Raw genomic sequence first — 16,282 nt, forward strand, 5'->3', positions numbered from 1 at the left:
AAACTACTGAAGCCCATGTGCTTTAGAGCCTGTGCTCTGTAACAAGAGAGGCCACTGCAATAAGAAGCCCACACACCACAACTAGAGAGTAGCTCCCACTGGCCACAACTAGAGAAAAGCCCACACAGCAATGAAGACCCAGCACAGCCAAAAATTAATAAATAAATAAGACTGTTAAAAAGCGACCTTTTTCATTAACTCATCTCTCATTTGTGGAATGTGTTGTTTATATCTTATATTTTAACTTGCAACCTTATTTTGCATTTGTTTCTTTTACTTTAGTTTTTCATTTTGCTCACGCTCACTACATGTGTACTAGTTTTACGGCTACCATCATCTGGCCCACCATGGTCCCACCTTCAGAGGTCTTTTATTGGGGACTTAAAGCTCTCACCCTTCAAGAATATAGCAGACTTAGTCATGAGCCAGAGGGCCATTCTCTTTTATTGCTTCAGATGTCAATTATCACAGGCCACAACCCCAGGCAGATTGTAGCATTCTTTGTCTCCTGGTGCAGAATATTCCACAAACCTAAAGTTTTATACCATGAGTCTGGATCTGTTTTCCCACTACAGTCAGGGTGTTTCAGCCTTTCTTATCCCATAGGACTTGTCTAGTAAGTGTGTGTCCCCAACTTCATTTACCTGTGAATATTTTTGTTTGTTTTACTCCTGATCCACTGGGATTTTTATTTTTGAAAATCCTTTGTCTCTTTAATTAAAAAAAAAAAAAAAATACTGTATGGCAGAAACCAACTCAATATGGTAAAGCAAATTTAAAAATAAATTTAAAAAGAAAAAAAGAAAAAAACCTTGTGGAAATTAGCTGCTGAATATTACACACTAAAAAAAATATTTTATCATTTATGCCTTGTGTGTGAGAAGTGGAGAGTATTTTATGGACTCACAATGCCACCTTGATTATAAGTCCATGTTTTCCTTATGCATAGTTTTTGGTTTACATAATACATATTGGTATATTTGATAACATCAAACTAAAATTGTATGAAAAGTTCACAGAAAATACCTATAGATTACAAAGTTAACTATAAATATGTGAAAACATTTTTAAAAATAAGGTAGAATTGTGTTCTAAGATTCTAGTAGAATAATTTGAAAAATTTTAGATTCAATACATCTTGATTATCCTACAATTGAAAGGCATCATTATACTGAGAAAATAGATCATAGAAGAACTCACAAATATGGACTGTGCCACAGAGGAGTTAAGAGTGTAAAATGGAGAAACTGATGGAATGGGTTCAAATCTTGGCTGTGTTACATACTAGTAAGTTACATAAACTCTCTCTACCTCAGTTTCCTCACTTGTAAATGAAGATAATAATAATGCCTATAACATTGAAGGGCTGTTATAAGAAGCAAATTAATCTATGTAAAGTATTTAGTACAAGTTAGACATATAACATGCTATACACATTTGTTAAATAAAAGTTGTTACATTAAATTTTTATATGAAGATAAAACATAATCTCCAAATTCTGAAAAAGTAGATTTATAACTGAAATTAAAAACAAAAAAATAAAGTTATATATGCTGTACCTGTTTTGCTGTTTTATGAGTGCCTTGAATTGTCCTCTTTGATTTTCCACCAGTTTGACATTTAGATTTTCCTTAAGGCAAAATAGATAAATATATAGATCAACAAATAGATAATATAAAACTGAGCTATGCAAATCTTCCAGGCATACTAACACCTAATCCCCTTCCACAAACCACAGAATAATCTATACATGGTGGAAACAGTGGCAGACTTTATTTTGGGGGGCTCCAAAATCACTGCAGATGGTGACTGCAGCCATGAAATTAAAAGATGCTTACTCCTTGGAAGGAAAGTTATGACCAACCTAGACAGCATATTAAAAAGCAAAGATTACTTTGCCAACAAAGGTCCGTCTAGTCAAAGCTATGATTTTTCCAGTAGTCATGTATGGATGTGAGAGTCAAACTGTAAAGAAAGCCAAGCGCCAAAGAATTGATGCTTTTGAACTGTGGTGTTGAAGAAGACTCTTGAGAGTCCCTTGGACTGCAAGGAGATCCAACCAGTCTATCCTAAAGGAGATCAGTCTTGAGTGTTCACTGGAAGGACTGATGCTGAAGCTGAAACTCCAATACTTTGGCCACCTGATGTGAAGGACTGACTCACTGGAAAAGACCCTGATGCTGGGAAAGATTGAAGACAGGAGGAGAAGGGGACGACAGAGGATGAGATGGTTGGATAGCATCACCGACTCAACGGACATGAGTTTCAGTAAACTCCAGCAATGAAGAGGGAGGCCTGGTGTGCTGCAGTACGTGAGGTTGCAAAGAGTCAGACACGACTGAGCGACTGAACTGAACTGGCCAACATGAACTACAGATATAATGAAAAACAAATTTCCAAGGTACCAGAGACTGTTTTAATTGACTGGCTTTCTTAGAACAGGAAAAAATCAGACAGTCTGACAACTGAAAAACAAAGTCAAATGAGTGATACCCTTCAACTTACATACAACACTTTTGAAAATACTTTTTGAAATCAAATTTTATTTTGACAATAAAATTAAGAATACATTTTTTACCATTTAAAAACTCAGTATTTCCTGGTGACTTGCTTGACCTCCCAAATTGTATGTAATTATTTTATATTGTTAGGTTAATCATGTTTCCATTATGGTAAGCAATTGTAATTATCTTTTATTTTTTTTGTCTGGCTATTGATTTTGAAAACTGATAAATATCTTTCATTATTGTGATTATATAATTATTACTCACTTAATACCATTGTATAATGATTGGTAAATGGAAAAACAATAGAATTCTTTATCACCAAAACTACCATTTAATAGAAAAACCTGTAATCACTTTTTAAAATCCAGATGCATATCAGATTATCTTGGAATTTTTTGAAAACTACAAATGCCCAGGTATTGTTTTTCCTTCACCAGAGCTCCAGATGTGTTTCTAAACAACTGGACTATATAAGGATTTTTTACTTTTATCTAGTTTGTTTCACTTTTTATATTTCATATTCAGTGCTCCCATTTCATTTAGTTTACATTTTCCAATTTCTCCATCTCTTTTTTTTTAATGCTCTTTCTGAAGATTTTATCAAGTGTAGTAGAAAAGCTCTTATATAAATAATATGCATAATATATATTTTTGAAAACTTAGGAATTTTTGCCTAACAAAAAATTTGTGACATTTTGATTCCACTTGTTTTTGCTGTTCAGTTGCTCAGTCGTGTCCAACTCTTTGTGACCCCATGGACTGCAGCACGCCAGGCTTCCCTGTCCTTCAACATCTCCCGGAGTTTGTGCAAACTCCTGTCCATTGAGTCGGTGATGTCATCCAACCATCTCATCCTTGTTGTCCTCTTCTCCAGCTGCCTTCTAGATCTTTCCCAGCACCAGGGTCTTTTCTAACAAATCAGCTCTTCACATCAGGTGGCCAAAGTATTAGGGCTTCAGCTTCAGCTTCAGCATCAGTCCTTCCAATGAATATTCCGGACTGACTTCCTTTAGGATTGACTAGTTTGATCTCCTTGCAGTTCAAGGGATTCTCAAGAGTCTTCTCCAACATCACAGTTCGAAAACATCAAGTCTTCAGCCCTCAGCCTTCTTTATGGTCCAACTCTCACATCTGTACATGACTACTAGGAAAACCACAGCCTTGACTAGATGGACCTTTGCTGGCAAAATGACGTCTCTGCTTTTTAACATGCTGTCTAGGTTTCTCATAGACTTTCTTCCAAAGAAGAAGTGTCTTTTAATTTCATGGCTGCAGTCACCATCCACAGTGATCTGCAGAGCCCAAGAAAATAAAGTCTGTCATTGTTTCCAATGTTTCTCGATCTATTGCCATGAAGTGAGGGGACCAGATGCCATGATCTTAGTTTTTTGAATGTTGAGTTTTAAGTCAGCTTTTTCACTCTTTTTCACCTTCATCACTTGTTTGACTTAGTATAAATAGAATGCTAGATTTCTAATTTAAAAATTAGATATGCAACAAGCAACAAAGGTTTACTATATAGCACAGGGCTTCCCTGTTGGCTCAGACAGTAAAGCATCTGCCTATAATGCAGGAGACCTGGGTTTGATCCCTGGGTCGGGAAGTTACCCTGGAGAAGGAAATGGCAACCCACTCCAATATTCTTGCCTGGAGAATTCCATGGACAGAGGAGCCTGGTAGACTACAGTCCATGGGGTTGCGAAGAGTTGGACATGACTCAGTGACCTTCAATTTCACAGGGAACTATATTCTGTATCTTGTAACTTATAATGGAAAATAATTTCAGAAATAATATATGTGTATATGTATAACTGAATCACACACAAAAAAGAATTCTACTTTTTGAAATTTAGTAATATTTACCTTTTTGTCAGTTTTTCTAAATGTTCTATGGACATCTAACTACAGTGTATGAGATACTAATTTTAAAGATATTTGTAGAGGATATAAGATTAATATAAATTAATATAAATAGAAATCTATTATAAAGTATTAATGACATCATTTAAGATGCTCCTATTCTTATTTTTTTGTATTTGATAAAATATTCTGAGAGAAATGTTAATATGTCTATGATTATATATATATTTATCATTTCCCTTATAGTTCTTCTGATTTTTGCTTTATGTATCTTGTTTCTGATGGTTTATGACACCTATCTTCTTTGTGGATTGTACCTTTTATCATTAAAAATATTCATCTTTGTTTCATTTAAAAATAAATTAAGTAAAAAATAAAAACTCAGTATTTTCTGTTTTAATTTATCTGATTTATGAAATACAGTTTCATTTTGAAAAGGGAGATTCTCGGTTCTTTTGTATTTCTGCAGTTAGACAGAGCTTTCTCACTTGCTCTTTTTAAGAAAGACACTACTGTTTTATAATCATTTTATTCTTGAGAGTTATTCCAAAACAGGAGTAAAATTCTGTGATGTACAACAGAATAACTTTACTTTCTGCAAAATAATTTTGAGCCAGGACAGCTGAAACAGTAAGAATGAAGTGAGCCATAACACCTACTAACACTTTATCTGCACATCAGAGGGCCTGTCTCACTGTTCTACCAGGGTTAGAGGCAGAGAACTCTTTACTCCCCTACGCAACTGTTTATTCATCCTTTCATCATAGAGAAGAATGTACCAGAAGACTTTTTAGAATATCCAGTAGAATAATCAGCTTAAAACAAGTACCAAAGGAAACAGGAATAAAACAAAGAACAGAAGAATTTGTTGAATTATTGAATTATTAGCCTCAGAAATATCTGCATATAGCCATAAAAGAATGAACTATTTTTTAAAAAGCAAAAATAAAGATTATTCTGTAAGTGGCAACATTTTAACAATATAAAATAATCCTTATTAAAAATTTATGATATTAACATTCTTCCCTTGTCATTATTCTAGATATTCAGAAAGTTCTAGTTCTCTATGCTCTTATTTTCATTATTTTGCAGTAAGCATAAACGAAGCTTTAAAACTGTACTGGCCAATTTTTTATACACTTACATGCAGTATCAGGATATACACAGATATACTGATAAAGGATTCATTATTATGTTCCCTTTCCTTTTATTTTTTTTGAGTAGAAGCAATTTTAACAATAACACCTTCAGATTTCTTTCAGAAAATAAAACTTCATAAAATTATAACACAGAGCAACCATAACATTTTTAGGTTTCATGCTACTTTTGTACTAAATAACGTTGTCATATTTTTCAATCAAAGAAATGAAGTAACAGTAAGCTCCATAGGAAGATTTTAACTAGTATGGAGCTAAATTTAAAAAGAAAAATTTAACTTCCCTTCTATTTAATAGTTTTTGTGATTCAAAATAACTGCTCTCTAAAAATATCTAGGAAGACTGACAATGAGACGCTACTAAGGAAGGATTGGTCCAAGCAGATATTTTAAAATACCATAATGTCTATATAATTAAAATAGTGTGGCACTCACACATGAATGAGATAAACTAGTAGAAAAGAATGTAAGTACACATGAAAATTCAATCCACAATAAAGGTGGTATCTCAAGCAACTACAGCAAAGACAGACTTTATAGTAAGTGATCCTGGGACAACTTGTTACCCATATTGAAAAAGATAAAATTAGATCAATATATAAAAGAATAAACTGCAAATGGATTAAAGTTATAAATGTAAAGAGATAAAATAAATTTAAAAATAAGATTTTAACTAAAATTTAAGTAAAATTAAAGTGTAAAAAACACAAACATAAAATAAATAAAGATATAAACTTAGGTGAATTCCTATATAGCTTGAAACATCTCATTGTGTAAGGATATTCTGAGAGAGTAAGAATATGGCAAGTAGAAATGAGCCAGCTTAACAGATCTTCAACTAGACAAATCTAGAAAAAATTTAACCCTCAAAACAAAAGTGATGGATTATAATTCATTAACTAAGAAGCCATGAGTCTATAAAAGCTTTCTAAAAGACATTAAAATGCTTTTTAAATACAAAGGGGGATAAGGAAATCTTTTCCTTACACTAGAATGTCAATTAACAATAAAGGAACAATGGGACTAGCACATCACCACTTTGTAACCATGAGAGCAGCAACTTATTAAATTTAGAATTATCAAAGGAAGCTAAAAGCAGTGGGTAGACTATCTCACGAGAAACAGGGTATTTACATATTCTAAAACTATCTTACCACAAATTACTAACTACAGAAGAAATAATTTGTTATTTAATAGCAGAGAAACTTGGGCAAAATAACCTTAACCAAGTGACTAAAGCTGACATCACTAGCAACAAGCTAAACCAACACCATGTGCTCCTAAGAACACAATGTAATTTTTGTAGTTATTGTTGTTCAGTGGCTCAGTTGTGCCCGACTCTTTGCAACCCCACGGACTGCAGCACTCCAGGTTTCTCTGTCCTTCACCATCTTCCGGAGCTTCCCTCCTAAAATACATAACTAAATCTAATCAGGAAAAAAAATCATACAAATCCAAGGCTGCAGTACTACCTATCCTACAAGCCTTCAGAAAATTTCAAAGTGAGGTCTACTTTGGCACACTCCAACATCCTGTTTCCTGCATCCCCTCTTCAACCTTCTAGATCTCCGGGATCTAGGCGATGCTCACATTGCTCGCCATTGAACTGAACAGACTGAAGAGAAAAGACACTTTTCTAGTTCAAACTACAATGAGAACTAAAAGAAACATGTTTTATTTTCTAAATCATTACATCAACTTGTATCTAATCACAGTAAATACAATGAATTCTTTAAACCTATAAGAAGGATTTAATAAAAAAAAAATCTAAATCTCCTATAACTTTGAAAAAAAACTAATCTGCTGGACTTGGCTGGTGGTGCAGTGGTGAAGAAGCCACCTCGCAATGCAGAGGATGCAGGTTCCATCCCTGGTCTGAGAAGTCTTACAAGATCCCATATGCCGCAGAGCAACCAAACCCACGTGCCACAATTACTGAGTCCACACGCTCTGGAGCTCGCACGCTGCAACATCTCTCGTGATGCAATTAAGATCCTGTGTGCCATAACTAAGACCCGGCGCAGCCAAATAAATAAATGAATATTTTTAAAGAAAACTCATCTGCCAGTCATAACCACACATCCAATTTCATCCCTATATGAAACTGAAACTATGTCATTTACATTTGCCTATTAGGTAAGATTTAAAAAGCAGTTAAAAATTATTTCTGATTTCATACATACTAATTGCCCACGACTTCTAACTGTAAACAGTTTTCAGTCTGCCTACTGTTCAAGACTAAATATATCTTCTAATTTACAACAAAAATGAAACTTTTTAAAATACATACCATCATCATCTTTGCTTTCTAGTGGAACACTCCAAGCTATTAGGTTTCTTGCTGTACGACCCTCCTCTGCAACTATTCTCCTTACTTTGTCATGACTATTGGAGCGCTGGAATGAAGCCTATGCACAGATAAGAGAACATGCATTGGTTTGTTAGTCAACATACAAAATATAGTTGGCAAACAAATTCATCATTACTCTTCTTTTCTCAGAAAGAAAACAGTTAAAACTAATTTGGGATCAGAAAGGTGCTTAAACAGAAATAAGAGTAAGTCACAGATCTTTTTTTAGTTCTAAAATTTTACAAGACTGAATTTTACAACTTTAAAAATGAATCATTTTAAGAATAAATTCAACCTAAGATTTTAAAAAGTGTCCTAAGGAGCACAAACACTGCTGTAACCATTTCAGCACCACTCCTCATTATGTATCAACAGGTTAAGACATAGTTTTTACAGACATGCTACATATTTTCTCTGAAAGCTCTCCACAACATAAAATGTTTTTCAAAAGGTCTATTTTTTCCCTATGGTTAATGCTAAACTAAATCTTCACTCAGTTGTAAATTTCCACTGCATAATTTTATCTCCAAGTTATTGAGAATCTAAATAATAATTCTTATAAACTTACAAATTTAAGCTGCAAAATTTAAAATTCTGCCCTCCTGCACACAATGGGGGGTGTGTGTGTATGTTCTTGCTTTCTCTAGTCCCAAACAGCTGAAAGCAACACTAGCCTACAGGTTCAGCCGCACCAAGACCCTGGGCAAATGGAAGCCAAGTCCTATAACATAAAGCCAATTACCTTCCCACAAATGAACACTATACCAAAATAGTCCACTTTTCTAAGCCAAGAATCTATGAAAATAAAAGAGCTCTAAAGCATCCCTATGAGCATAAGGATACAGCCTCCTTGCCCAACCCTAACTCCATGTGGGCAATCTACCGCCTTCTGAAGAGTTCCCAGTGGGTCCAGCCCAAAATCCTAGTCCAACATTCATGGTGCATTCGTCTTCTCTTCTGGTTCTTGCCAATCTAACCTCTTAGTATCCTTGGAATCCTTACGCAACAACACATTTACTGGGCAATTACTATGTGCAAAGCACTGTATAAGACACTGAGAAGAATACAAAAATATATGGTAATACGATGACAGAGGATGAGATGGCTGGATGGCATCAGCGACACAATGGACATGAGTCTGAGTAAACCCTGGGAGTTGGTGATGGACAGCGAGGCCTGGCGCGCCGCAGTCCACGGGGCCGCAAAGCGTCGGCTGAGCGACTGAACTGAACTGAACTGATGCTGTGCGGTGCTTAGTCTCTCAGTTGTGTCCTGCTCTTTGTGACCCCATGGACTGTAGTCTGCCACGCTTCTCTGCTCATGGGGATTCTCCAGACAAGAATACTGGAGGAGGTTGCTCTTTCCTTCTCCAGGGGATCGTACCAACCCCGGAATCGAACCGGGATCTCCTGCACCACAGGTGGATCCTTTACCAGCGGAGCTACCAGGGAAGCCCATGTGGTATACTTGTCTGCAAAGAATTAATAGTCCCAATTAGAGACCAAACCCATAAGAGCAAAAAATAACATACGGATTAATCAGTATGGTATCTAGTCTCCAGAGACGCCCCACTTCCCTTCAATAAACTACTCGTCCTGATGTTCCTATCTCTGTATAATCCCCTCCCCTATGCCCTGGCTCTGTGACCTGCTTTTTTGACCTATAAAATGAGGTGGAAGTGACACAGCTAATTTCTGAAAATAGGTCATAAGAAGCTTCACAGTCTCTACTGGGGTCTCTTGGAATGCTCCCTCTTGGGATATTCACTCTGGAAATCCAGTCATCAAGCTATGAGAAGCCAAAGTACCAGGAGAGATGCCACATAAGGGCAGCACTCTGGCTGACAGCCCCAGCTGAATGCCCAGCTGACAAACAGCATCCACTGAGCCATCCTGGACATTCCAGCCCAGTCAAGCCCCCAGCTGACGGCTGCATCCCAGCACTCCAGGCACCCCCGGGCAGAACCACCTAGTCAACCCACAGAATCATGACAGAACACAGGAAATATATATATGCACACTAATCCACAATATGCACATCTGTGTTTCTGTATTTATCTGCATAGAGATATTGAAACTGGAAGATATTGAACCTCTCATTTCAATCCTACACCACAAGTTCATTTTAGCCTTCCCCTTTCCTTATTTGTAATTTATTTCTCCATTAGTAAGAAACCAAGCTCTTATCATCTAAAATATATTTACTTATCTGTTCAATACTGATATATATTATATAGTTTCAAAGAAAGGTGGCGGCGGGGGGGGGGGGGGGTCGGGGCGGGGGGGATTCCCTGGCAGTCTAGTCCAGTGGTAAGGACTCTGTGCTTTCACTGCCGAGGTGGGTGGTTTAGTCGCTAAGTCGTGTCTGACTCTTGCAACCTCATGGACTATAGCCTGTCATGCTCCTCTGTCCATGGGATTTTCCAGGCCAGAACACTGGAGTGGGTAACCATTTACTTCTCTAGAGGATCTTCCCGACCCAGGGATCGAACCCAGGTCTCCTGCACTGCAGGCAGAATTTTTTAACAACTGAGATACCAGGGAATACCCTTCACTGCCAAGAGCCTGGGTTTAATCCCTGGTCTGGGAACTAAGATCCCACAAGCTTCGCTGTGCAGTCAAGAAATAATAATAAAAATAAGTTTCATAACTGCTAACCCATATTTCTGTGAGAAACTCATTTATTAGCAAGATCATATTTCTATACAGGTTTACCTTTAGCCTTACAGGATCCAAAGTACTGGATTTTACATTTGCCTTAATTACTTAAATTAGTTGTTTCCTTCATTAAATTGTTATTTTCCTTAATTACTTAAATTGGTTCTTCTCATCCCTTTCAGTGTGGTTACATTACATACTTACATTACTCTTTATGTTATGGGTTCTCCTCACCTACTGGCTGATTTTAATTGCTGGCTTATTTGGGAAATACATGAAAGAAATGCAACAAATTATTCTGAAACAAAGGAACTTATTAATGAGAAGTATGACTTTGAAAATTGGGAAAGGAGTACGTCAAGGCTTATACTGTCACCCTGCTTATTCAACTTACAGGCAGAGTACAACATGCAAAATGCCAGGCTGGATGAAGCACAAAGGCGGAGTTAAGACTGCCAGGAGAAGTATCAACAACCTCAGATTATGCAAATACCACCACCATTATGGCAGAAAGGAAAGAGGAACTAAAGCGCCTCTGATGAAGGTGAAAGAGGGCAGTGAAAAAGTTGGCCTAAAACTCAACATTCAAAAAACTAAGATCATGATATCTGGTCCCATCACTTCATGGCAAATAGATGGGGAAACAAGGGAAACAGTGACAGACTTTATTTTCTTGGGCTCCAAAATCACTGCAAACGGTGACTGCAGCCAGGAAATTAAAAGATGCTTGCTTCTTGGAAGGAAAGCTATGACAAACCTAGACAGCATTTCAAAAAGCAGAGACATCACTGCCGACAAAAGTCCATACAGTCAAAGCTCTTGTTTTTCCAGTAGTTACGTATGGATGTGAGAGTAGGACTCGAAAGAAGGCTGAGCACCGAAGAATTGATGCTTTTGAATTGTGATGTTGGAGAAGACTCTTGAGAGTCCCTTGGGCTGCAAGATCAAACCAGTCAATCCTAAAGGATATCAACCCTGAATATTCATTGGAAGGACTAATGCTGAAGCTGCAGTCTAATACTTTGGCCACCTGATGCCAAGACCCAGCTTGTTGGAAAAGAACCTGAGACTGGGAAAGATCAAAGGCAAGAGGAGAAGGGGATGACAGAGGATGAGATGGCTAGATGGCATCACCAACTCAATGGACATGAGTTTGAGCAAGCTCTAGGAGATGATGAAGGGCAGGGAAGCCTGGTGTGCTACAGTCCAGTGGGTTGCAAAGAGTCACACACAATTGAGCAACTGACAATAGAAATGCCTTTGAGAGAAGAAAAAAGTCACCATATGCTAGGGCAGGGGCTCACAAGCAACTTCTACAATAAACAATTTACATTTGAGAATGAGCTGTAATCATGATACCTTGTGCCCTTAAGTACTTCAATGTGTATTTCATATATCTAAAAGATACTCCTTCATATAACTATACTATGACTATCAAATCAGAAAATTATCACTGATCCAAATTATCTAAATTACAGTAATTATTTAAATTTCCAACTGTTCCACTAATGCTTTTGATAGTATAAAGCTGACAGGAGATATAAACTCAATTATTTCAGGAGCTCTACAAACTCCAAGCAAGACAAATACAAATACAAAGAAAACCATGCTGAGACTGACCACAGAATAACTGATGCTAACCTGAAACACAGGGAAAATTTTAGAAGCATACAGAAGGGGGCGGCGGGGGAGCTACCTTTAAAGAAACAACAGCACAATAAGACAACTCTGAATTGTCCAGACAGTGATAAAATAAATAATCTATAATAAACAAATCAGTCACTTATTACTACCCATTCGGTAAGATAGTAGGGTCAAAATCTTGACTTGAGAGTTCAAGAGAATGTTGAGTAAGAAAATGGAGACAGTAAGTATTAAAAAAAAAACTTTGAGTATTGTAATAAAGGTGAACCAAGAAAGAAGGAAGCACAAATGAACAGAGAAGGTTTTTTAAATGAGTGCCAGCGTATTTTTATGCTGATGGGGATGATCCACAGAAAGTGAAACTGCATACATAGGGGAAAAGGGAATAATCAAAGAAGACAAATCTGTGAGTAACAGGAATTCAGGACTTCAGCTTCAGCATCAGTCCTTCCAATGAATATTCAGGGTTGATTTCCTTTAGGATTGACTGGTTTGATCTCCTTGCAGTCCAAGGGACTCTCAAGAGTCTTCTCCAACATCACAATTCAAAAGGAATTCTGAATTTCAGAATACATAAATGAAACAACTAGCTCAAAATATTAGGAAAACAAAGAGTGTTGTTCTCTTCCACTCTAATACTGCATTATAAAGTTAACCCAAATTTTCCTCTCCAGAACTTAACTTTTGATATTTTTAAAATAAACACCTGTATCCACATTTCTTCATTACTCTGACCTTACCCTGGATATACACATGACATCTACTTATATGACTCATAAGCTTTCACTGAAACTCATTAGTTCGTGAACAATGTTCCAGCTCCATTTTGTGCAAAACACTTGAATCATCGCTTTTCTATTCCCATATTTTCCAATCAATGTAATATCATAAAATCACTTCCTTTTGCTTAAAGACATCTCCCAATGATTATTAGCTTTATATAACTTAGGTTGGCATTTATCATTTAGATTATCTAAGCATTGTTTTAACCAAGAAGTATCACTATTCTTTTCAGGCCAGATGACTACATGTCAATAGGTCACCTACTTTTCATCTCTTTTTCAGATAATTGCCTCATGCAATCAAAGAAAATTGATTAGGTAAATATACACAGACATATATCAGACATATATATAAACATATATAGACATATATCATAAAATTTACTATCATATTCTTTATAACTCAAGAGTCTTCATAAAATAGTGAATTTCTCAGAATTAAAATGACCACAAGATAGCAATGTTGTAGTACCAGAAAACGTGAAATCTAGCATTTTCTTATTCTATAAACATTTCAATTCTACTACAAATTACGAGGTTAGTTCTTTTATACTTAGTACACATACACACATTCAAAGAAAAACCACCAGCTCAGGACTGTCATCATTCTTAATTCCAATACTTTATAAAGAAAAACATTATAACACTCATCTTACTACAACACATGATTGAAAACCATTTTTAAGTTTAAAGGACAGCTGCCTTCTGCAACATAATCTGAATGAACTCTTTTCAGTAAAAACTCATACATTTTGATCAATTTTAGTAATCCTATTCTTATAAAAAAAATCTCAGTAGTAACTTAATATAATTTTAAACTTTTTAATTTAAGCATCAGGGTTTGAAAAGCAATAAATGAGTCTGAGATATTCCATAATATTCCAGATGTCTATTTCAAATAGTATTTTCATATAGGTTCTTTTCTTCCAAGAGATTCAAAGAAAATATATATATTTTCATCCAAAGTCACAGTGTGCCACCTAGTGCCATAAGGAGATTTTACAGAGGCTTGTTCAAATACTAAATGTTTCGATAAAAAGTATACACATCAGTCTTGAGGTAAAGTTTTTAAGTTTGATTCTTACAGTACATTACCTAAGAAAGCAAGTGTTCAGAATGTTTACCAAGAAATGCATATACCTCTTAGCAAGACTAATGAAGCAAAGAGAAGAAACAAGGCAAAAATTATCAATACCAAGAACAAAAAGGAACATCACTAAGACTGTAGAGCCTCTACACATCAGAAAGATAAAAGGATGTTATAAATAACATATGAATTTGAAAATTTTGATGAAATGTACAAACTCCTTGTAAAATACGATTTAACCAAATCTTGGCATAAACTCTTGGGGCTTCCTGCGTAGCTCAGTCAGTAAAGCGTCTGCCTGCAATGCGGGAGATATGGGTTCAATTCCTGGGTCGGGAAGATCCCCTGGAGAAGGAAATGGCAACCCACTCCAGTATTCTTGCCTGGAGAATCCCATGGACAGAGGAGCCTGGAGGGCTGCAGTCCGTAGGATCTCAAGAGTCGGACACAACTGAGTGCTATCTTTCTTTCTTTGGCATAAAAGGAAATGGGAAAAATCTGAGTATTTACTAAAGAAATTTAAAATTTTTAAATACTGAAGAAATTTCATAAAAGAAAATTCAGGATTAAATGGGTTTCACTGGTGAATTCCCTTAAATCACTGAAGGAGAAATTATACTAAATTCTTCCAGAGAAAAAAATGAAGGAATGAATCTCAAGTAACAGAGTCACTCATGACCCTGAATATTAGAACCTAAGAGGACAAGAAAAGTAAATAACCAGTTTAAACTCCTTCAAAAGTAACAATGTGAACTTTTACATTACATATACCTACACACACACACCTGCAAACTGAATCCAGCTAAAACATCACAACCAAGTTGATTTTATTTCAGGAAGCAAGGCTGGTTTAACATTTTTAAATCAATGAATGCAATTCATCACGTTAACTAAATAAAGGAGAAGGGTTTGATGTTCTTTTCAATAGATGGAAAAAGCATGTGATAATCCTGGATACCCATCTATGATAAAAATTCTTCACAAACTTCAGAAAATACCATATTAAATGATACAAACCTGCAAGAGACAGGATGCCTACAATAACCACTTCCATCATCATGATAATGAAGTTCCTAGTCCATGTAATAAGGTGAGAAAAAGAATGAGAGTGAAATTATAAGGTGAATCTAGAATAGCTTGTTAGACTAGAAAGTATAGAAGGACTCAAAGAATAATAGAAACATATGAAAAGATACAAGAGCCAGTGTGAAGGAACTTCCACCAGCTAAGTCAAGGACAATGTGAGCATCAAAATAAATGGTAGCAGTAGATCGTAATATTAAATAAAATAAAAAATCCAAGAAACCTGAAAGCCAGGCAGACAGATAGATAGGCATGTAGATAACTAATAATTATTATCATCAGTAAATGCTAAAACTAGTGGTAGATGGTTTGATGAGTTGCAGGATATTTACATAGCCTCAAATTCTCTCTCAACAAATAACATACTACTTTCAAAAGACAAAGGAAACTTCAAAGAGGAAAAACCTGACCATACCCTATATTAACCAAGTGATCAGAGTCCACATCACCAATAGTAGGACAAACTGACATCATACGCTTCCTGACGTGATATACTGAGAAGGATACAACACCACTCATGTGACATGCTGCCAAAAACACAAAATCTGAGTCTATAAGAAGAAGAAAATATGACCCAAATCAAGTGACATTCTTCAAAACAGACCTGAAAGAACTGCCCTGTGTAAGGGATCTGACGCACCTCTCGGTGCTCCTCCCCACAGGCAGGACGCCCACACCCTTTCTCTCCGGGTGTGTGCCTCTGCCTTGCTTCCATCTGAAATGAACTGTTTCTCTGTGTGCACTCCCATTCGCCGTGCTGTGTCTCTAATAATAAACTCTGTACCTATTTTTATAGCTTTTATCTTCTTGATAAATTCATTTTTCAACAGGCACAAGAGCCACAGCAACTTTGCTTCTAGCCGCTAGCCCTACATGTGGTCTAGTAGATACGATTCCTGGTTTTCACCCAGGCTGTAGGTTAAAGTGTCTGCCTGCAATGCGGGAGACCTGAGTTCGATCCCTGGGTCGGGAAGATCCCCTGGAGGAGGAAATGGCAACCCACTCCAGTATTCTTGCCTGGAGAATCCCATGGATGGAGTAGCCTGGTGGGCTACAGTCCACAGGGTCGCAAAGAGTCGGACACGACTGAGCGATATATGGGTTACGGGTTGTTATTGTTCAGTTGCTAAGTCGTACCCGACTCTCTATGACCCCA

The 16,282-nt window shown here is 36.5% G+C and overlaps 1 protein-coding gene across 5 annotated transcripts in view; it reads right to left on the bottom strand.

Moving 5' to 3' along the window:
* Positions 1 to 16,282, bottom strand: part of SCAPER (S-phase cyclin A associated protein in the ER) — a 396,679-nt gene that overhangs the window by 350,705 nt on the left and 29,692 nt on the right. For all 5 annotated transcript variants that reach the window (XM_061158921.1, XM_061158918.1, XM_061158919.1 and 2 more), the window contains exons 3-4: positions 7,814 to 7,931; positions 1,560 to 1,630 (exon numbers count right to left, since the gene is read on the bottom strand). In XM_061158921.1, coding sequence (XP_061014904.1) covers positions 1,560 to 1,630; positions 7,814 to 7,931 — 189 coding nt within the window. The remainder of the gene's footprint in view (positions 1 to 1,559; positions 1,631 to 7,813; positions 7,932 to 16,282) is intronic.

Source organism: Dama dama, chromosome 13 (assembly GCF_033118175.1).
Source record: "Dama dama isolate Ldn47 chromosome 13, ASM3311817v1, whole genome shotgun sequence".
NCBI lineage: Eukaryota > Metazoa > Chordata > Mammalia > Artiodactyla > Cervidae > Dama > Dama dama.